Source organism: Osmerus mordax, chromosome 7, assembly GCF_038355195.1.
Source record: "Osmerus mordax isolate fOsmMor3 chromosome 7, fOsmMor3.pri, whole genome shotgun sequence".
NCBI lineage: Eukaryota > Metazoa > Chordata > Actinopteri > Osmeriformes > Osmeridae > Osmerus > Osmerus mordax.
The window spans coordinates 13,380,275-13,402,399 of NC_090056.1; the positions used below are offsets into that span (position 1 = coordinate 13,380,275).

The following is a 22,125-nucleotide window of genomic DNA, read 5'->3' on the forward strand; positions in this document are numbered from 1 at the left end:
ATCCCAGATGAAGTAAGTTTCATAGGAGGAGACAGGAAGAAGGAAGAAACCTCAGTGGTCACATTTTTAGGAACATTGGCCATAGAAAGTGGGGCTGCCGAACACACACAGACACACACACACACACCTCGCTTCATTACCTCCAGGTTGGTCTATGTTAATAATTGGTACGGAACTGCAGTGCTCTCCTTGTTTCGATTCTCAGGGTTTGATGAATACTTCATGGCGCTCACCCTTGAGAACAATCGCAGGAATGTGTGGTTTGCAGAGTTCTGGGAGGAGAACTTCGACTGTAGGCTCCTCAGCTCCTCCAAGAGAGAGGACACAAGTAGGAAGTGCACAGGTACTGAGACTATCTATCTGTCTATCTATCTAACTATCTATCTGTCTGTCCGTCTGTCCATCCGCCTACTTATCCAACAACCCACCTAGCTACCTAGCTACCTAGCTACCTAGCTACCTACCTACCTAGCTACTTACCTAGCTACCTACCTACCTACCTACCTACCTGTTTGGCTGGCTTGCTAATACTGTATGATGGGGAACTTCTACTCTGCCCAAACCTGCAACATGACTACACAGCAGATCATGACCTGTATACTAAGCAGACAACATGCATATCATTTGGTAAGGGTGCAGTAGAGAGAACGGTGCGAGTAACTCAGTGTGCAAGGTAATGCTGTTCGTGATCCCAAGTGTCGTATTACAGACAGGGTTTTGATCCCACTGCGAACATCACTTCCAGTGAGGTGTGTTGATATTGTTCACAGTTTGTTGTGAGTGTTCCTTAGACAGCTGATCCTGTGTACTACCCCTTAGAGCTCCAGCGTAGGGGTGGGGCTGGCAGGGATGTGCTGTCTATGGCCCTGTGTTTGTGTTCAGAGCTGTGTCTGTTCAGGTGAAATAGATGACAGCAGCGACTATAACGGCATCTTTGAAGATGTGCTCTTTGTGTGCATGTGACACAAGTGTACACAGGGACTTATGTGCCACTTACTTCTGAATCTTGTCCTTGCAGCACTCCACTACAGTTCTGCTTTAAGATGACTTTTTTCACCTCAAAGTATTATATCTAAGAGACTAAACTCTATATTGGGGTTGTTTGCTTTCAGTCAGATTTAAGAAAATGTTTCTCTAAGACTTGTAGAGACTTATTTTCCATATTATTGCAGGCACGTCTAATTTATGAATGTCTAAAGGCAGAGGCTTTTGCATTCAACTCTACTCACCACGCTGGAAAACAAAAAGGTTGTGCGTGGGCTGAAATATTTGTTCAAGGGAGAGAAACGGGAGGAAATGTCAACATTTATTGCTTTTGACCTCCTTCAGCTTGTGCCATTCTCCCACGTTCATGTTCTCGTCATGGTGGGCCCGGCTTTTTGGTTTGCTTGGACTGCAAACCTTCATACAGTGTTCACAACACACATACTCTCTCACTCTCTCTTTCTCTCTCTCTCTCTCTCTCTCTCTCTCTCTCTCTCTTCTCTCTCTCTCTCTCTCTCTCTCTCTCTCTCTCTCTCTCTCTCTCTCTCTCTCTCTCTCTCTCTCACACACACACACACACGCACGCACACACACACACAACACACACTCCCCTAGTGCTCTGGCTGGTGCTCCCTGATGTGCTGTTTACTGTAACATATTCCATTTCATCTGTTATTTTTGCACCCCCAATGTATTTGTTTCTTTCTTGTTACAGTAATGCTTTCATGCTAATTACTTTCTTATTCTTTCAAATGAACACATTTAGTTTCCATATGCCCAACATCATAAAGAAATCTGTTCACATTACCACTTTGAAACAGGCCAGTGCAGGATCCTTACCAGCTAGATGAATTCATTATATATGCAACCAGTGCCGAGGCAGTGTGATGTAAAAAGCCTACAGTGAAAGGGCAATGCATTGAAGGGAGTGTCAGAGGATGGGGCTTCTGCACTGTAACCAGCCGAGTGTATCACTGGCTATTCTGACATTTACTGAAACGCAGCATTGTATCTATCTTTATTTGCAAAGTTTAACTAAAGTTTAAATATATTATAACTGTACAGCAGTACATTTAGTATTTGTTTTTGAACATTTAGTAATTTAGCAGACGCTCTTATCCAGAGCGACTTACAGTAAGTACAGGGACATTCCCCCGAGGCAAGTAGGGTGAAGTGCCTTGCCCAAGGACACAACATCATATTGCACGGCCGGGAATCGAGCCAGCAACCTTCTGATTAATAGCCCAATTCCCTAACCGCTCAGCCATCTGACCCCAGTAATTGGTTGTTGGTAGTTAAAGGAGGCTGTATAAATACCAGTGACTGAGGTGACATTGTATGCTGCTTACAGAATATAATATCTTCACCTCCATATCTGTGACATCTTCTGTTTTTCTCCCTCCTTTATTCCCTTAGGTCAGGAGCGAATAGGTATCGACTCCAAGTATGAACAGGAGGGAAAGGTTCAGTTTGTGATAGATGCAGTGTACGCCATGGCCCACGCCCTCCACAGCATGCAGAGGGACCTGTGTCCAGACCACCCTGCTATCTGCCCCCAGATGGAGCTTGCTGATGGAAAGACCCTGCTCAAATACATTAGGAATGGCAACTTCAACGGTGAGTCAGGCCTCCCCTAACAGGGTATGCGTTCTGTTGGTGAGGTTGGGGAAGGAAAATGGGTTGTAGAACCCTGTGAATACAAGGAGGATTTCCATACCCTTACAATGTTGTCTCTATTTCAGTCTAGAATACAAAGCTTATTTTTTAATGCTTTACTATTAAAGCTTTTTTTTCTTGAAATGATGGTAATTGGGTGTGCTCAAGCCTTCGGCGAGAGCACAACATTTGTTCTCTCACATATATATTTATTATTTATTTTTGCCCCCCTAAATCTTTGTCAATATTTGGCCTACATAGACAACCTAGGTGTCAAAGGTTTCGTCTTGGTAGCAATTGAGTTGCTTGTATTTTTATTTACGTTCCGTTGCATGGTTTAGGCTCAAGTTAAGTTTTTGTGGCGAAAAGTGAAGCTAACGGTGGCTAATTTGCTAGCCACAGTCACTGACATTACTAACGTCACTACGTCACTAACGTCACGAAAACACGCGTGACTACCTTTGGCAGAACATTCGTTTCGCATCTGTTAACTTGGGTGATAGCTAGGCTAACTATAGCTTTACTGCAAGGCAGCTGCAAAAACGCCACAAGCAAAGAGGCCAGGGTGATAACTATTTACTCATTTTACTTTGTGATATGACACACAATTGTGATGTGTAATGTACAATATAAGCTGATATTATTAAGGAAGTACATTTACTTTCGGAAACAGTAGTCTACTATTTCACTGAAGTATTAGCATCATGACATTAGCCTGTGTTGCCCGGGCAACACATACTACAGTGGTCTATGATGTATCTGTTTTCAATCGTTAAAATAAACATTCCTCACATATACATTTTCGTTGTAGGATTTATTCTGACATTAGTAAACGATTTGTTGGTGAAATTACCATTACCTGTGGTTTCAAACCAGTGTAGCTCACTGCAACGCTGTAGCTTACGCGAGACACACTACAAAAACATGTAACTACAGTACACAGCTGTTTAGGAAGTCAAACGGCGACAGAACATGTTCGGCACTCCCCTTACTGAAATCAAAAGTCTATCTAACTACTAACCTGAACTTCATTGCCACAGCCTAAACGTTGTCAATCTGTTCATGAAAATCATTAATTTCAGCCTAAACCGTACAACGGAACGTTAAATCCAATTCAACCAACGCAATCGCTACCAAGACGAACACAGCAGTAGTCTAGTACTGTACCGTAGTAGTACAATTTACCGGGGCAGCTTCTCCACACAGGGCTATATCGCATTTTGCGTTGTTACTGACAATGATCGCTACCTGTGAGCTTTTTATGAATGAGCGATTTTCCATTAAATAAATGTCAAGCTTATTTACGTTTTGGGGGGCATATTTTCAGTTAGCAGATGGTACTGTTTGAATCGCGATTCCATCTTCTACTGCCGGGTAACGTCGTAGAATAAACTTCAAAGGGGGTTCTTTATTAATGAATGAATGCAATGAGTAGGCTAAATGCCTGAAAATATCATAGAAAATATCATATTTCATTCTACACTTCACTCGTATTTTCAGTTGTAAATGAGCAGCAAAAAAAATGCTTTTAAATCTATGTAATCTTTATAAATAATAAGTATGCATTTTTATATAAAATATACAGAAATATCAGTTGTAAAAATGTCATTCAAAAACGGACCCCTGTGCAACCGACGCAAGCAAGCACACCCTACAATTTCCCCAGAAATTGTATCCTCTCTAGTTCCCTCTTATTGTATTATTTATTTGTTCCAGAGATGTCTCTCACTAGTGGTCAGATGAGGTTTGTGTGGACTCGCCACTGCATTTCTGGACAATAATTGTCAAAGGTCCCAAAAGGACCCTGGCTTTCTAAATAGATTATATACCCGTGGAACACATTCCAATACAACCTGTAAAGTGTGCCACAGTCCTCAGAAACAGAAGAATACATGCTGTTGTCATCTCCATTCACGTGTAGAGCCATGAGCATAGCAAACAAACCAGGCTAATGTAGCTGTACTGAGCGAGCAGGGAGACTCACCTCAGGTAAGCTGTAGTCAGGAAGCCCCTATCTCTCTACCCCCAGGGATGCAGTATTCACAAACCCTTTTAACATTATGCAAAAGTTACTTCTCCTGCGGCTTTGACAACCTTATCTCAACTGTTCTTTACTGCATCTAGACAGGGTCGGTGCATATTAGGGTGTGTGTGTGTGTGTGTCTGCGTTAATGTGTATGCGGGTGAGAGCCAGTGTAAGACTTCTTTGTTGATCTCCCCACTGTGCCGGAGCCACAGAACTGAAGAGAGGAAGAGAGGGAGGGATAGAGAGAAAGAGAATAATGATGCGAGAGAAACAGCCGTGGCTCCCCAGTCCACCCACACTGCTCCACACAGCATAGCAGCAGGGCACTTTAGTCATGTCTTAGTTCAGAGCCACATGCAAACGTATGAATCTTTTATCTAATACAGCGCTCTCACAAAGCTGTCTACACGGATCATTTTGTTCCCTTGGAAATGACAGGCAACGGGAAATAGAATTGAATATGTAATGGATTTTTATCTGCAAAGACAGCAATGTTGCCTAATTATTTGCTTTAGAACCAAAGAGCCAAGTGGCCAAGCATTTATTTCACTATCTAAAGTAAATGAATGTGTGTGTGCATGCAGCCGTGTGTATTGCCATGGGCGGGGAACATTCACATTCTTGCTGTCATACTTACTGTAGGGCTGCAGGATACTATGAACCACAGTCACTCCATTTCAGGAGATACGGGGGAGGTTGTCTACACACTAGTGTTGCAGGCGTGACATTTACGTGCCATTTGACAGATAAAGCATCCCTGTTACCGAGGGAGGTTTCTTTTGCTACAGCAGCCATTCTTCTGCTGTATGTTTTTAGACTGTAAACTGTGTTTTAGTAGCACGCTACACATTTTTTGAAAACATGTATTCACACCCCCAGCCTATTGATCTTTCACCATGCTGTCAAAGACTGGATGATTTAGAATAGATGAGAGAATCTTGATTCTCACTCTGGATCTCTCTCTGGTTCGATGGAAAGCCCTGACTATACATTATTTCCTCAAAGTGGCTCATGAAGGAGTTGAAGGTTTTTCCCTCACTACTGCTTGTTCCTGCTACTTGACTCAGACCGTAGACAGGTGTTGAAGACTGGGGGTTTAGGAGAAATGTTCAATGACAAATGTCCTTGGATGTAAGTTGAATGGAGCACTGGTATTCTTCCAGCATAAACTAGGGGGGAGGTTTACCTCCAGGACAGGAGTCCTGCACAAAACACAATGGCAGCATGTCCCCTAGACCATTTTAGACTTCTGTTATGTTATCCTTCACCTTTTACACTTTTTATAGCCAGAGCTATTAAGGCAGACAATTCCCATGCCAACAGTGGTGTGACTCCCCCTGTCCCATTTCAGAAATGGTACCTTCCCCATGAGTTTTTGTATGCTGTTTCAAGGTGAACACATGGATGAAAGAATAGTGTTTTAGTTTCTCTCACTTTGGCAAGGTAATAGAGAATGACCCAGAGTGCATGAAGGGGCAAACGTCACATTACAAAGCACAACACGTTCTCACTCTGTGAACAAGCTAGAAATGCAAGCGTCAACCCAAACATGCACAAACCAACGTACAGTAAACACATATACACACAGACACTTTGTCCAGAGCAAATGAACCTTCACAGGTGCGTCAGGGAACACACACACACACACTCCATTTTAATAATCCACAGACTGCTCGAAGTACAATGTTTCAGGTGTCCAGAGTCTTCACTAAGCTAATTAGTGAAATCTACAGGGCTCTGCTTGATACAGCCTGTTACAAACTGAGACCAGATGGGAGCCGTACGATGCTCTGGCTGACCTATTTATCTCTGCTCTCCTCCACATGTCCTGAACGTCCAACTGGAATTGTTTGATTCTGACCTTAGGAAATGTGCATCCATGTTGAAGAACAAGCATCTTATCATATCGGTCCACAGATTTACAGCTGCACATGGCTCTTATGATGCGCTGCACAGATCCTAATGAGGCGGTGCACGGATCCTAATGATGTGGCGCACGGATCTAATGATGTAGAGCACAGATATAAATACAGAGCTTCTCTGGTGAGCAGCCCTGGATCTCTGATCAACCAGGTGAAGCTGCTGGTCAGAATGGAACTAGTTGGCCTGCCTCCTATCCCCAGGGAGGCAGGGATATAGGTCATGGCCATTATGACTAGCTCCTACTGTGCATACAGGGACCAAACCACTGTGACCCCCAGGCCTGTGTCTGTACCATTACTTTCTAGGTTACCCATCACATAGGGAAAGGCAGTGGGCTGAACACCAATGTTGCTCTGTTCTGACTTAATGTTCGCACTGTATTCCCTAGAGAGCGTGTGCTTGAGACAGCATTCTGAGACTGGCCTTCCTCTCTTCTCCTCTGCAGGCAGCGCCGGCACCTCAGTCATGTTCAACAGAAACGGTGACGCCCCAGGACGCTATGACCTGTTCCAGTTCCAGAAGACCAACTCGTCCATCCCTGAGTACAGGCCCGTGGGCCAGTGGGTGGAGACACTGCAGCTCAAGGTGAGGCTGGCAGGGCCCTCGGTTAAGAGCAGGCCACAAAGAGGGCTACTAAATGACAGCTTGGGCCGCTCTGGTGGCTGTCTGGCCAGAGAGAGAGCAAACTGATAATTACAGGACAGAACGTTTTGATTGTTGAGGGACATTTGACAGAAAAGTGTATAATCATGTAATTATATAATCAATGAAGAAGCAGTGTAGTAGGGTCACATTAACCATGGAATCAACTAAAATCAAAATTGAAATACTAAGGCAGCCAGTTCCATCCAAGGTGACAAATCTTGCCTGTAGTCTCCATAGCAACAGTGCTGTTGGTCTCATTACTGTTTCCAGCCAGTGTGTAATCAGGAACCTCTCCATACAGCACCGTTTATTGTCTATAAAATAAAGGTCTGTTGCTCGGCCACAGATAGATGGTGATCTGCGGCGACAACTGCAAAACAACACATCTGTCAGCCAGGTATACAGGCAAAACACCTGCTAGCATCCACAGTAACTTCTGGCTGACTCTGATGTGTTGATATATTGTTGATATTAGAGGACAAGTGTTTGGTTCATCCTTCAGTACGTTGTGCTGTAGGAGTCCGTGTAGGTCAGTCAAGACTTGATGTGATCATTATTAAAACAAGTTCCGATTTGTTACTAAAAGATCTCCATTCTTGGCAGAGATTGTAGGAGTGATGACATGAGAGATAGGCTTCAATGTGTCAGTCCTAAAGAGAAGTCGGTGCTGGAGATTACACGTATTGATATGTACTGTGGCATGGGTTAGAGTAATGTGGCTTTGAATAGCAGTGCAGTATCCCAGAGGTGGTTCAGTATCTTAGCATCTTTCCTCAGGCCTTCCTCTGGTATTGTAGGCTTTCTCTGAGTCACTATGAAGATCCAGAGTACAGCCCTGACTAAGACAACCGTAAAAAAGGCATTTTACAGCTCTAAATCCCTCATCTCGTCCAGACTAATCCCATTTTGTACCTCACTGGCTCCTGTGTTCTTTATTACAGTAATCACATGTATCTGGAATTTCATTGTTACATTTTTCTCCATTCAATAAAAAGTAAGCGCTGTGGCCTTGGAGATTTCCATTACTACATAGTGGTGGAAGATAAAATCTTCTTTGGGGAAACAATCCAGCAGTGTTTTTCTCGCCTGTATTCTAGTATTATAATAGCATGCCTTTGGGCTACAGTCATGACTGTTGGTGAGGGCATTCATTAAGGAAGAAACCTGCTCACCTGGCAGTCCTTTTGAAACACTTACCATTACATCCCTTTTGCCACCAGGTAAATATACTGCAGACGATTATCCACTATTATCCAAGTAGCAACTCCTTCTAATCTCTCTCTCTCTCTCTCTCTCTCTCTCTCTCTCTCTCTCTCTCTCTCTCTCTCTCTCTCTCTCTCTCTCTCTCTCTCTCTCTCTCTCTCTCTCAGCTGGAGGAGCTGCAGTGGCCGGAGGGGGAGCAGGAGGTCCCTATCTCTGTGTGCAGCCTGCCCTGTAAGACTGGCGAGCGGAAAAAGAAGGTGAAGGGCATGCCCTGCTGCTGGCACTGCGAGCTGTGTGACGGCTACCAGTACCAGTATGACGAGACCTCCTGTCGCCTGTGCGCCTACGACATGCGGCCCAACCCCAACCGCACCGCCTGCCAGCCCATCCCCATCGTCAAGCTGGAGTGGCACTCCCCCTGGGCTGTCATCCCCGTCTTCCTCGCCATGCTGGGCATTGTCGCCACCATCTTCGTCATGGCGACGTTCGTGCGCTACAACGACACGCCCATCGTGCGGGCGTCGGGGCGGGAGCTGAGCTACGTGCTGCTGACGGGCATCTTCCTGTGTTACATCATCACCTTCCTGATGATCGCCAAGCCCGACGTGGGCGTGTGCTCCTTCCGCCGGATCTTCCTGGGCCTGGGCATGTGCATCAGCTACGCCGCGCTGCTCACCAAGACCAACCGCATCTACCGCATCTTCGAGCAGGGCAAGCAGACGGTCACCGCCCCTCGCCTCATCAGCCCCACCTCCCAGATCGCCATCACCTCCAGCCTGATCTGCGTGCAGCTTCTGGGCGTGCTGGTGTGGTTCGCCGTGGACCCGCCCAACACCATCATCGACTACGAGGAGCAGAAGACAATCGATCCGATGCTGGCCCGTGGTGTGCTGAAGTGTGACATCACGGACCTGCAGATCATCTGCTCGCTGGGCTACAGCATCCTGCTGATGGTCACGTGTACCATCTACGCCATCAAGACCAGGGACGTGCCAGAGGACTTCAACGAGGCCAAGCCCATTGGCTTCACCATGTACACCACCTGCATCGTGTGGCTGGCCTTCATCCCCATCTTCTTTGGCACGGCCCAGTCTGCAGAGAAGGTGAGTCATCGCTCTCGCCCTACCGCCCTCTCTCTCTCCTTCCCTCTGCCGTCACGCCATCCTCTGCCTTGTGCCTTCGTTTTATCGCTTGCAAACACACATTCAGAATCAGAATCAGACTCAGAAAGGGATTTATTCGCCATGAAAGTTTGCACAGACAAGGAATTTGCTTTGGCAGGAAGGTGCATACAATAAACATATACCTAAAATTTAAATATGTGGACTAACTATACTAAGGGTACATAAACTAGCAGTACTAAGTGGGATAAATATAAGTTGCCATAAATTACAATATAAAAATACAAAAATACAAATATTACAAAAAATACAAATGTACAAGATACCATGTTGTGGTGCAGTGCAAAAGCAGAGTGTTTTAAGCAATAAGTCAAAGTCATTCATGTCAACACATTCGCACAGACGACACACACACGTGTGCAAACATACATACACACACACACACACACACAATTTAAATGTTCAACACTCATTTTCTTTTGATTTCAAAATCATACGGCTCGAATGTTCATAAAACTTCACACAAGGACTGAAGGACATAAATAGGCATTTTAAAGGAGAGGGAGAGGGATGGCTGAGTACTGGAATGTTGTGGGGTGCCTGAGGATTGTTTGAAATAGGGTTGCAACTGCAGAGGAGGAGAAGGGTGGAGTTGGAGGAGGAAGAGTTGTGGGAAGTGGGGAACATATGGAGATCTGACTCTAGGCACTCCATTTGTTAACAACTGCACTCGAGAATTCACTTGACATCAGCAGGTAGCGGAGTTGATGGAGAATGTGACATTCTAACCCTCAGTGCTAGCCATTGCTTATCTGACCAGTATTGGACAGAATACAGATGCATTCATTGGCTCAGTTCATGCCCGGTGTGTGCTGCTTGGCAGGTTCTGTGTACATGATTGAACTGAGGGGAAGTTTTCCACTGGCACAATATCGACGTTGACAGGAAAGTGTTACTGCTAACCTTTTGAGAGGCACACCGCTCAATATCCTTCCCGCTATGCTACACAACGAGATGGATCAGAAACTTATTTTCCTCATCTCAATTTGCTGCTGATTTCATAGATGAATTACGCCCTCAGAAGCGATTAGGAGTTCATTATGTTACTCACGGCGACTAGCGAGCCGGTAATGTGTTTATCTTTCCTCCTTATGCAGTTAACCCTTAAAGGATATGACTGGCTCACATCTTCCTCACACCTCCAGCTCACACTGTAGCCACTGCAGACATGGTTTCTGTGGGCCCACCCCTGTGTGCTTCAGTAGATAGGAAGTTAAAGTTATGTAAGCTGTCACTCAAGCAAGACACCTACCTTTTCCAACAATCCAGTTAGAAAGGTTACACTGTGTGGATAAGGTGAGTTTAAGGTGAGAGATGTTTAGGTTTTGTGTGCTTGTGTGTGCTTGCATGCATGTGTGTGTGTGTGTGTGTGTGTGTGTGTGTTTGTGTGTGTTAGGACAAGGACTTGTGCACACTTGGAAACACACTGGTGTATTTGAGCTGGTCTCTTATCTTACAAATACCTTGCAGGGTTTTCTGAGGCTGAAAGTCACACAGACTTTTGATTTCGATTCATCTCTGTCATTCCGAGCCAACCATTATCGAAAGATTTGTGGAGGCACAGTTGTGATAATGCTGCTGTTAATCCTTAGATTTAGATATCCATTTGACCTTATGTTATTCTATCCCCGCTTGATATCACAGCTAGAAGTCTGTGGCTGTGCTGAGTGAATTCTCTACAGTTTGGCACAATTCCTCTGTCCTTATTCACCTGTGACGCTCCCCCCTCCCCTGCCCCAGCCCCTGTCCCAAACCAATGTAGAGGGAAGCCATGCGCAAACGGAAACAAAAGATCATATACCGTCCTGCCCCCCTCTCCTCTGCACCTGCTTGTGTTCAGTCACCACACTGGGCTTGATGACTGTGAAAATCACCAGTTTCCAGAGCCTTCTCATTAAAAAGTATCTATCAGAAATAGACATTTTGGAAACGCAAACTCAACTACCAGGAATATAACAGACATTATTCCGGCAAACTAAACATCTGGAAAATGTACCAAAGTATAAATAATACTCATCAATTAAAGTAATGGTGCCACAACATGCCTATTTTGTCAGCCATAGTTACAGTATGACATTGACATTTTAAGCCATTGACATTTTCTGTGTCATCTGTCAGGTTTTAATAAACAATGCATTGTACTTCACGGTTGTAAAGTCCAGTCTTATAAACAACATTACAGTAATGATACTATCACTATTTTATTCAAATTGTAATCCACTAGATATTAATACAGGTATGGACAGGCATGGAAGTCATCCTGAAACAGCAAGCATCTGAACCTTCTCTGGAAGCAGAGAAAGCTTCCAAGACACAATCAGCAAGAGTTAGGTCTCGCCACATTGAGAGGAAACCCCTTTACACATCACTCCTACCACAACGTCTGTTATACACTTAGACTCTTGTTATAGGGTTCTTGTTCTCATATGAACTTCTCATATACACACAGAGCTGCCAAGATAGATTACCAGTGGCAAAGGATACTTGGCAAGATCCATTTCCTCATTCAATTTTAAACAGGCAAAAAAAAGCTCTTTGCTGGAGTACCTTTTAATCCCGTTCTCTTTCTACAAAGAACTTTATTTGATGAGAGGGCGACATAACATTCCTGGTGGAGGCATTGCCTCCCTGTACTCCTGTTTTTGGATGATGCTTATGTGTGCCTCTGGGACCAGTAAAAGTACAATATCTGCTCACAAAAACCTGAAAGTCAACAGGGAAGAATTGTGGAAACCAGAGGCTGTTTGTAAATTCTGAACCTTAGTGACAACCTCAGAGAAATTAATTAGAATTGCATATTTGAGAAAGTAAACCTATTGTAAACACATTCTACCACAGAGGCTTTTTGAGTGGATCCCAGCATAGGAACTCTTTTGCTGTGTGTGAGGCTGTTTTTAATCTATGCTGGTCCAGAATTTACATTTTCAACAGAGAATGACAGCCAATCAGAAAGTCGATGAGAGCCATTCATAAGCAGACTGAGGTCCCCAGAGTGGGCGCGGAAGGCAGGCAGAGTTATTCATGATCCCAGCCAGCCTAGAAAGTAGGCCACCCTTAACACCAGGAGACTACCAGGTAGATTAGCAGAGACTTCATATCACGCAATCCATTATTAAAGGCATTCACTTTCAGGGCAGAGAACAACCTTTAATTGTCACTAACTGGATCGAGTCTCCATCTCTGTGCGCATTTATAATCTTCAATTTATACGACACTAAATTGCCTGTGCTTTAAATCCATCCCCGGTGGCAAAGACTATGTAATAGTTGTCAGCAGCTTTTGTTTGAGTGGAAGACAGCATATGTTCTGTGTGGATGTTGGTCTGGGCGTTTGGCTCATCATTAAGATGTAAAACTCACAGGCAATCGTTTGATTCCTGATGAGTATCTTAATAAATCATTACAGTGACTATAAATAGAGAGTTGCCAAGCAGTTGTGAAATTGACTTCATGTATTTATTTATGTTAAAGCAACAGGAATTAATTATGAATGCTCCATGACAAGCTAAACATTCTTGTGATGGGTGAGAGGACTGAGAATTTGGGTCAGGCTCCTACTGCACTCAGAAGACAGCTTGGACAGGTTACCGTAGCAATTTGGTGACATGATGTATGCAGACATGTATCTATGCATGTGTGTGTGTTGGTTGAGAAAGACACAGTCAAAGAGAGAGAACCCCTGACCTACGTCAAGTGTCTCTGGTTAGTGTGGTCTCAAATCAACTCTCTCATATGATCAATAAATACATTCTGATTCTATCAGAAATGCATTATAGAAGATACCAGAATATTATTAAACACTTGTTTCAGCTGTGTTTTAGTAGTTAGTAAAAAACTGTGTGTGGTGTTGCTATGGTTACTTGACATAGGTTACCTGGTAGCAAACATGGAAACATAACTAGGGCTGGATATTGTTTAGTGATTAGAAATGATCATACATTGCTTCAGAGCTCTGATCAATGTTCCCATACCCAGTCATACGCTCCACAAATTGACAACACAATCTGGAGCATGCACAACCATTCCATTCTTTTGTTGGTTGACAATGAGGCGGAACGGAATGTGTTGAGAACCACTTGATATGGGCACCATGACATTCATAGTGTTATTAATGCATGGTGCGCTAGATCTCTTTCTCTATCTCTCTGTTGTTTGTCTACACAGAGAGAGACAGAGAGAGACAAAGAGAGAGAGAGAGAGACAGAGAGTCAGAGAGAGAGAGAGAGAGAGAGAGAGAGAGAGAGAGAGAGAGAGAGAGAGAGAGAGAGAGAGAGAGAGAGAGAGAGCAAGAGAGAGAGGTATGTTTATCGGCACGTCGATAGTTTTGCTATTTAAATGAATTGCTGAGATCAGAAAGACAGAACATGACTGCCATGTAAATTGATGTCTTTAGACCGAATGATAAGAGTACCATCAGTGGTGCTATTTACTCTGAAAGAACTGTATGTAAATTGTGACATTTTCTCTTTCCAGTTCAGTCAGTTTTACTGCCATGCAGATATCTGTGACTGAATCCCCCATTTCCCTTTTCTGCATTCACTCCAAAATGCTCTAAAAGAACATGAGTGGCATTTTAGTCTTTCAAGTACAGTAAGTTGATTTAAGTAGATGGTGGTGGTGAGCTCTTTACACCCCCTGAGCAGTCCCCTCAGCATGGGCACAAGCGTCCTCTAAGCCCCTTAAAGGCAACAAGTGCCTTGCAGGTTTCTGAATGGTTCCATGATTGGAGAGCGATTTCCTTTTAAGAATACCATTGTGACATTCTGTACAAAGCTAAATTATACTTTGGTTAAAGGTTATGCAAGTTTTAACTTTACTGGATGAATGGTGTTATGCAAGTGAAAGAGAAAGAGTAAGCTCCCAGTGGTGAAGGACCTCAGCAGTTTCCACATGCTCATGCCACCATGGAATGACGGTTGTGTGAACGATCTTAAGCCACTTATCCCAATGTGAGCCTATCACAGGCTGCCCTCGCACTCAGCCAGAACTGAGAGGCTGAGACTCTCTTTGAGGGCCAAGCAAAGTCTACAGTATATGTATTCTTAATCCTTCTTAATTTATGTTGGATTCATAGTAAGGTACTTTCCTCAGGCACTTCAGTCTAATGTCTACCGATTGACTGTATGGCTGTCAAGCCCTGATGTTAAAAGACTGGGAAGGGATGCTGCTCCTTGCTAGAGCGTTGTGAGGTTTTGGCAGAGTCGTACTGGCGGGTGGGCTGGTGCTGTTGAGACCAACGGTCAGGGTTTGATATCAGCTGTGGGGTCACAGTGGGGACACACAAGCACCATCCTCTTAACCACAAACAGCACTCACACTGGGAACACCCTAAAGGGAAGATAGTCTGAGAAATAAAAGTCTTCTTCTCGCAGTTAAACTGAGATAGGCTGTTGAGTTTACTGCTCTGATATAAATGCATGTCGCTGCATGATTATCTCCACTCATTCCTCTGTTGTGAGAACAGCTATTGTATGGATAGTGAGAGTAGGATTCAGTGTGTGTAAGAGTTGCCGGCAGTATAATAGGCACTGCTTGTAGATTCCTCCATACATTCAGACCACCTGCCAAATCTTACCTCTGATAATGCTCTCCTGTGGCTCTTTCTCTCACCTGTAACGAAGCAGGGAACAGCCACATGCTCGATGTCTCCTCACAGCACCACAGTATGTCGTGATCAACTCCCTCCTCTCCCCTCCTTCCCCCTCCCCCCCCTTCCTCCAGCTGTACATCCAGACCACCACGCTGACCATCTCCATGAACCTCAGTGCCTCTGTAGCGCTCGGCATGCTCTACATGCCCAAGGTGTACGTCATCATCTTCCACCCGGAGCTCAATGTGCAGAAGAGGAAGAGGAGCTTCAAAGCCGTGGTCACGGCCGCCACCATGTCCTCACGCCTGGCCCAGAAGCCCGGAGAGCGCCCCAACGGAGAGGCCAAGACAGAGCTGTGTGAGAACCCTGCCACGACCGACCCCATGAGTGAGTCTCCTGATCCAACTGCTAGCTCCTCGGACCTTATATATTGCTTAGTGTCTGTGATATTCTGTTGTATTCTGTGTGTGTTGTTGATCCTCTATGTCTACACAGAAGGCACAACGTTCAGTGGGATGTCCTGAGTCTATCCCGGGTAGACCCGCTAAATGATTTGTCTGATTTGTGCTGAAGGAAACTCAAATGCCATCAACGTTTCTCCCTCCTCCACACATGTTTGTCAGACTGCCACAGACCCTATGAGTCACTTCTGTTGAGGGAGTTAAAGGGATGGAAATATCTCATTAGGCCTCTATGATTTGAACAACACTGAGGGTCTCTGGTGGGCCTGGAGTCACTTAAAGACGGATTAGATCGTGATTATGTCAACAAGGAACCCAGGAAGTAGAGTTCACTGACTGTTTCAGTTGGCCCCTAGGTCTTTGCACTTCCTGTAGAATCTTAGGTTTTTCAACATCACACTCTAATCCCCCTTTTTCTATTCTTGAACTGTATCAATGGTGTATTATATTCCAGTCGGGGAATGCAAGGGCTTTGCTTGTCTTTGCTTGGGACCTTCTTTATCTGGTTCTCTGAGATATGGTAAGACCTCTAGCTTTAGAGAGCAGTAGAGGCCAAGACAGAACATGGTGGGTTTTTTCCTCAGAGCACAGAGTAATGTCACTGTTCAGCATTAGGAGCGCATGAGGTTCAGGATACACCACGGTAATGGAGCCAGTTAATCTCATCCAATGACTGTGTGTCAGCGACACAACACCACGTCTGCTAGGTTGTAGGCCTGATCCCGTTATCTAGAGACAGCAGTCAGACTATCACTGGAGCAAGGAGGCCAACATCACTGGTGGGGCCACACAACAAGGGACTTGTAGGAATAATCACTAGTAATCAGTAGGATTTGAACATTTGATATTCACAATGGGCGGGATTAACATAATGAATCTATGCTAGAACTCTGTTCCCTCAGAATCTTGGTGCGTGTTATTCATCTCAGTCTATAAGATTGACAGTCAATGCTAATGATGCATCAGAGGACCCCAATTTTTCCTGTGCTGCCACTAATCATATGGCACTCTCATGTCTACTGTCATCAACAGGTTCTCTTCTGCACTTCTCTATGAATAATAGCTATGCCATGACAGCTCTTCATGGGAGATTCTCCAAACACCCCCTGATTGTCATACTCATGAGATATGAGCTGAAGAATGTGTGGGTGTAGGATAGTGTGGGCATGTGTGTGTGTGTGTGTGTGTGTGTGTGTGTGTGTGTGTGTGTGTGTGTGTGTGTGTGTGTGTGTGTGTGTGTGTGTGTGTGTGAGCATCCATATGCATGTGTGGTGGAATTTGTCAGAGGTGGTCTTAGGGGAAATGCAATTGGCCCCTGCCCCATACGTGTGACACACGGAGAGCACACACACACTGCTTCGAGGGCGAACCTCCACAGCTGCCGTGGCTGCGCTGAGGTCCCCAAGCAGGGCCTGTACAGCTCTAATGGGCCTTGTCTCTGAGAGTCCCCCCCAAACGTACACTGTGTCATCTGCTGTGCCCGTCTCTCACCTTCTGTCCGCCCGACACCCACGTCTTCTCCCCCCCTCCCTCCAACCCCCTCGCCTCTGCCACCCCCTCATGCCCTTCTTTTTTAGCAGCAGAGGGAGTGACATTTATTAATGACGAATTTATGTGCATGACCGCCCTGGAACCTGAGCTGCAGCTTTGTGGCCCCAGGAGACGGTCCGTCAGCTGCTGTAACCATCAGAGTGCCGGGGCCCTCTCAGGGCACATCACCTCAGGATGATTCCTAATGATTCCTAGGATTAAGTAGTAGATTAAGCATTAGGCGCACCTCAGATTGGTATTGATACGGCATAAGATCTGTATTATTACCTCTCTTTGAAATATGCCAGGTAATTTGAAGATATTGGAAAAGCACCTTTTCTGTTCCAGTACTGATTACATGCTGAGATGAATTGAGTACAATCATGTGTGGATAGTTTAACGATTTTCTAGTAAATCGTTGTATTATGAAGAATCAATACTTTGATAAAGCAATGCAGTCACAGAAACACAGAGAAGCAGAAAGAGGTTGACAATACTGTTCCCATTCAGTGAGCTCTAAACTCTGCTGTAGAATTTAGAGGTGAAGATGTGTAGATTTCCATTTTACACACTCTCATGCCAAGCACACACCGACATCATTACTTTCTCCTCCAAAAGAAGTCATACTGTAAGCCTGCACCATGTTGTATATTTACATATGTTTTATTCATCAAAGTCACTGGCCAAGACTACAAAATAAGGCTGTTAGGAAGTGGTACGACTTTAATTGCATAGCCCATAGGAGTTGGTCGCCATGGCAACATTTACAGCAGTAGATGGAGAGTTTACAGCTATGTCTCTGTTTAAGAAACGCAATGTACATCGACATTCTCCAGTTCTGACTGGTAGCACTGCACAGGCACACACACACAGATACAGACACACACACAGACACACAAACTACCTAGGCACTCAGCCATTTTCAGATCCGTTTCCATGGCAATCCATACTGGGATCACATTAAATGCCCTAGCATTTGTTAGGTGCCCACGTGTGTGGTGTTTGTGTTTTTTTAGCGCTAGTTAGCAACTGAAAATAGAAACCAAGTTCAACACAGCAGCGGTGTAAAATGTTGTTCTAATCCTGCCAGTGTTGCCTTTGATGGCACACTGTTTGGGATTTGTTATTAATTATGCTGCCTTTCTCTCTATGTCTACATTTTGCATTGTGTGATTTGTCTTGTTGGTGATCCTAAATGCCACTTTTAACCGATAACCCCATCTTCATTTTCAGGTCAAGCTACCAAGAAAACATATGTGAGTTACAATAACCTCAGGATCTGATTGGCATCTAGGAAACCCTCCGGCTCCCATCTCTGTGATGTCCAAGGGGGAGGAGCCTCAGTAGAGAGAGGGGAGGCAGATTGACCTTCCCACCAATGCACTACCTAGGACTGTGGGTAGCGTCAGCATTCATGACTTTGTCACTGGAAAAGAAGGAAGTGGATGAGGAATGACAGATAGTGCACATGGGGAAGTATGTGCAGGTAAATACAGCCGGGGACAAGACTATGAACAGGCCCTGTTCTGTAACCAGACTGGAGGTTCTGGGTTTGGACTATTCCACCAATGTCTGAGCCGCTTCCTCGCACCCTGTCACAGTCAGTGAACCACTGACGGAATGTCTTACTGGCTATATCCATGGTCGATCAACCTAAGAACCACTGGGAAAAGGACAGTAGGGCTGTTAATCAGAGTTTCTTTTTAAATATTTCATTAAAGCCATATTCTCTTGAAGTATCCATTATATTCGTTTTCCTTAAGTGTGATTTCTTAAGTTCCTTGTGTATTATATATTTTATCAGCATATAGTCTGTTAAACACCTTGAATAGAAAACTCTATTGAAATTCTTTTGTTTTATAGAATCAACTAAAATCTCATTTTAACACAAGTACTGTAACTATTTCAGAATTAGGTTATGTATTTTTATTTTTTGTAAATATCTGAGAGTATTTTCATGTTTGAGATACAAAAATGGTATCTAATGTATATTCAATTGGCTTTGAATGGAAATGAAAACACCAAGTGTTCACATTGCATGTGTCAATGTATGTCTGTTCTATTTGATGTAAAAAAAAAGAAAAAAAAAAGAATAAATTCAGAAAATGAAAATGAACGAAAGTATCATTCTGCAGTTTATTCATTTCTTTACAAGACAATTTATCATACATGACAGAATATGGCTTTAATTAGTTGTTCAATTGACCCTTCTGTTTCTGCAAGCATGTCTGTTTTCTATGGTTTTGTACAGGGTAAATTTATGATTAATTATCAGTGGTGTGGAAAACATATCGGAACAATCATGCAAGTAAGTTATGATATTGTCTGTCAAATTATCCACATGTAATAAAATAATTTGTTATCTTTTATACAATTAATTAAGGAATAATGGCATGGTTATTTGTGTGTGTGTGTGTGTGTGTGTGTACTGTATGTGTGAGCATGCAGGTATGTGTGTGAGCATGGTTGTTAGAAGGATAAAGCATGAGCTGTTTGCACTGATGCATAAATAATGACCATCAATCAGTGTTATGTTGATGAGTTTCCTGTAAACTGATGAAAATGTAATGTGCTCATTGAGACCGTCACCCCCGTGAATGCCCCATTATCAGGCTCGATGAGCTATGCTGCCATGCAGAGGAGGAGATCCTTGGAGAGCAAGAGAGAGGATGTCCACTAGGATGTCTGTCTCCCCTCTCCCGCCGTCTCCTCCCACTTGATCTCTTTTTAACTCTCTCCCTCTTTTCTCTCTTTGTTTCGCCCGCTCCTTTCTCTGTTGTTCTCTTGTCCTCTCCTCTGCTCTCTCGCTATGTTTCTGTGTCCCTCTCCTGAGAAACTGCCCTGTCTCGCTACGCCAACCTACAGGAATAATAAAACATGGCAGATCAATTTGTCGTCCTGACAACAAAGCCTTTATGAGCTAAACACTATTTATTTCTATCCACGCCTGAAAATGTAAGCTTTTCAAAATGTCTACATTGATTACAATACATCAAACATTGAAGTTGTGTTTCTTTTACTACACAACAACCCCTGGAGGCTATGGAACCCTGACACATGACCAGAGCATGTGTATGTGTGAGACACAGAGAAAGAGAGAGATGTAGATGTATAGAGAGATCCATCCTTACACAAGGTCTCTGTTGTTTCTCATTCCATTTGTCTGGCAAGTCAGCGATCCTGTGGGACCAGATGGTCTTTACTTCTTATACTTAGTCTGTCATTCCTCTTGCGCTCAGCCAAGAAAAATCCCACTTATGCCCAATTAAGACTAGCTTCCCCTCCACCAAATTAATTGCTTGCCTCAGTGCCTGTATGCAAGTAATCAGTGGGGGTTGGTCTGGTTTGGGATCTGTGGCCTTATGAGCAAAAAAAGAAAGCCAACTCAAAATGCTCAGAAGTAACAAACAAAACAGCAGGCAAAGCCATTCAAAACACCCAACTAATAGTCTTCTGACTATAAAGAGCAGTAGACATAAAAAGAAGAGCGTACTTGAGGGAAGATCATGCGTGACAAAGAAGACATCATTAAAGCAAGGTGTGTTCTGCACCTTCAGAATGATGGGAATCATGTGACTTGCCCATTCCAAGCTCTAAAGATAAGGTAAGTCAGTATCTGCTTTTTATGCGTCAGTTCCGTAGGCCGTTTCCTGGGAGAAGATCAAAGAGAAAGGAGAAGGGAGTTATCGAGCGAGACTGAGACACATGCAGCATCCGCCAGGGAACAATGTGGAGGCCCTAAAACCTTTACAATGAATTATCTCACTAACTAGACTTTCTGTGGAAAAAACAACTGGGTGGAGTATATTATAAGAGTGAACTGGATTTAGGATGTGTGAACACTGGATGACCTGCACATGCTTTAACTTGCCTCCAAAGATGGATAGAAGCCCATTGTAGCTGTGTGATGTGTGTGCTTGTGCGCATCGATGACATCATGTCAAATCTAAATTGCGGCACTCAGAACAGTCTTCTACCCTCTCAGAATATCCATGTCTCAGGTTCCTTCTGCTCTGGCTTTGAGGAAATCCTTCCTTATCTTGTCAGAACTCCTTCACAGACAATTTACCGATGCTGAGTCCAGATGAGCTCTTTTTCATGGCTCCTCCCCGCTCTGTGCTCTCCTATCTCTCCATAAATGTCCAATTATCCAACTCCAGCTGCTCTGAAACGTTATCTGCTTCCCCTCCCTGGATGGCTGGGCTAGATGCAACAACTTCCTCTAGAGAAAGCCTCTCTCATTTCCTATTTGTATTTATCTTGTTTCTCTTTTTTTTCTTTCTTACAGTAATCTCTCTGTGCTTCCTTGTTTCTGTTGTAGTGATCTCTTTATCTTCTGTTTCCTGCCTGGAGAAGTAAAATGTAGGTCAAATACCATGGCGTGGTCATTCCAGAGAGCCTACCCTTAATCGGTTTTACCGTCGCAGACTGATGTTGTTTTGTGAATGAAATACATTTATGAGTCTCAGCGGATCGTGTTCTTGTCATTGGTTTTGATGATTGTGAGTGACCCTGAAGGTCTCATACTATTTCATGAATACATCCACCGCTGGGAGTCAGGTGGCTGAGCGGTGAGGGAATCGGGCTTGTAATCCGAAGGTTGCCAGTTCGATTCCCGGTCATGCCAACTGACGTTGTGTCCTTGGGCAAGGCACTTCACCCTACTTGCCTCGGGGGGAATGTCCCTGTACTTACTGTAAGTCGCTCTGGATAAGAGCGTCTGCTAAATGACAAAATGTAAATGTGATTGACATCTACTGAATTGAAAAGAGTAAGTAAGCCAACAGCTCTGACTAAGCAATGCCAGAGAAATAAGTCATTTCAGTCCAATTGTCTAAAGGGGCATTAGGTGGCAGCTTCTGCATACACTGGTCCACTCAACTATTCCTTTCTGCTGAGACAGTATACAATGTGTGTGTGTGTTTGG

The 22,125-nt window shown here is 44.1% G+C and overlaps 1 protein-coding gene and 1 long non-coding RNA gene across 2 annotated transcripts in view; both read left to right on the forward strand.

Moving 5' to 3' along the window:
• Window positions 1–18,886, forward strand: part of LOC136945511 (metabotropic glutamate receptor 7-like) — a 42,200-nt gene extending 23,314 nt beyond the window's left edge. The window contains exons 5-10 of the mRNA XM_067239383.1: window positions 206–343; window positions 2,401–2,601; window positions 7,035–7,174; window positions 8,605–9,540; window positions 15,339–15,594; window positions 18,432–18,886. Coding sequence (XP_067095484.1) covers window positions 206–343; window positions 2,401–2,601; window positions 7,035–7,174; window positions 8,605–9,540; window positions 15,339–15,594; window positions 18,432–18,481 — 1,721 coding nt within the window. The 3' untranslated portion in view covers window positions 18,482–18,886. The remainder of the gene's footprint in view (window positions 1–205; window positions 344–2,400; window positions 2,602–7,034; window positions 7,175–8,604; window positions 9,541–15,338; window positions 15,595–18,431) is intronic.
• Window positions 18,887–21,764: 2,878 nt separating this feature from the next.
• LOC136945346 (uncharacterized) overlaps window positions 21,765–22,125 on the forward strand; it is a 174,428-nt gene continuing 174,067 nt past the window's right edge. The window contains exon 1 of the long non-coding RNA XR_010876820.1: window positions 21,765–21,941. This is a non-coding gene — a long non-coding RNA (uncharacterized lncRNA). The remainder of the gene's footprint in view (window positions 21,942–22,125) is intronic.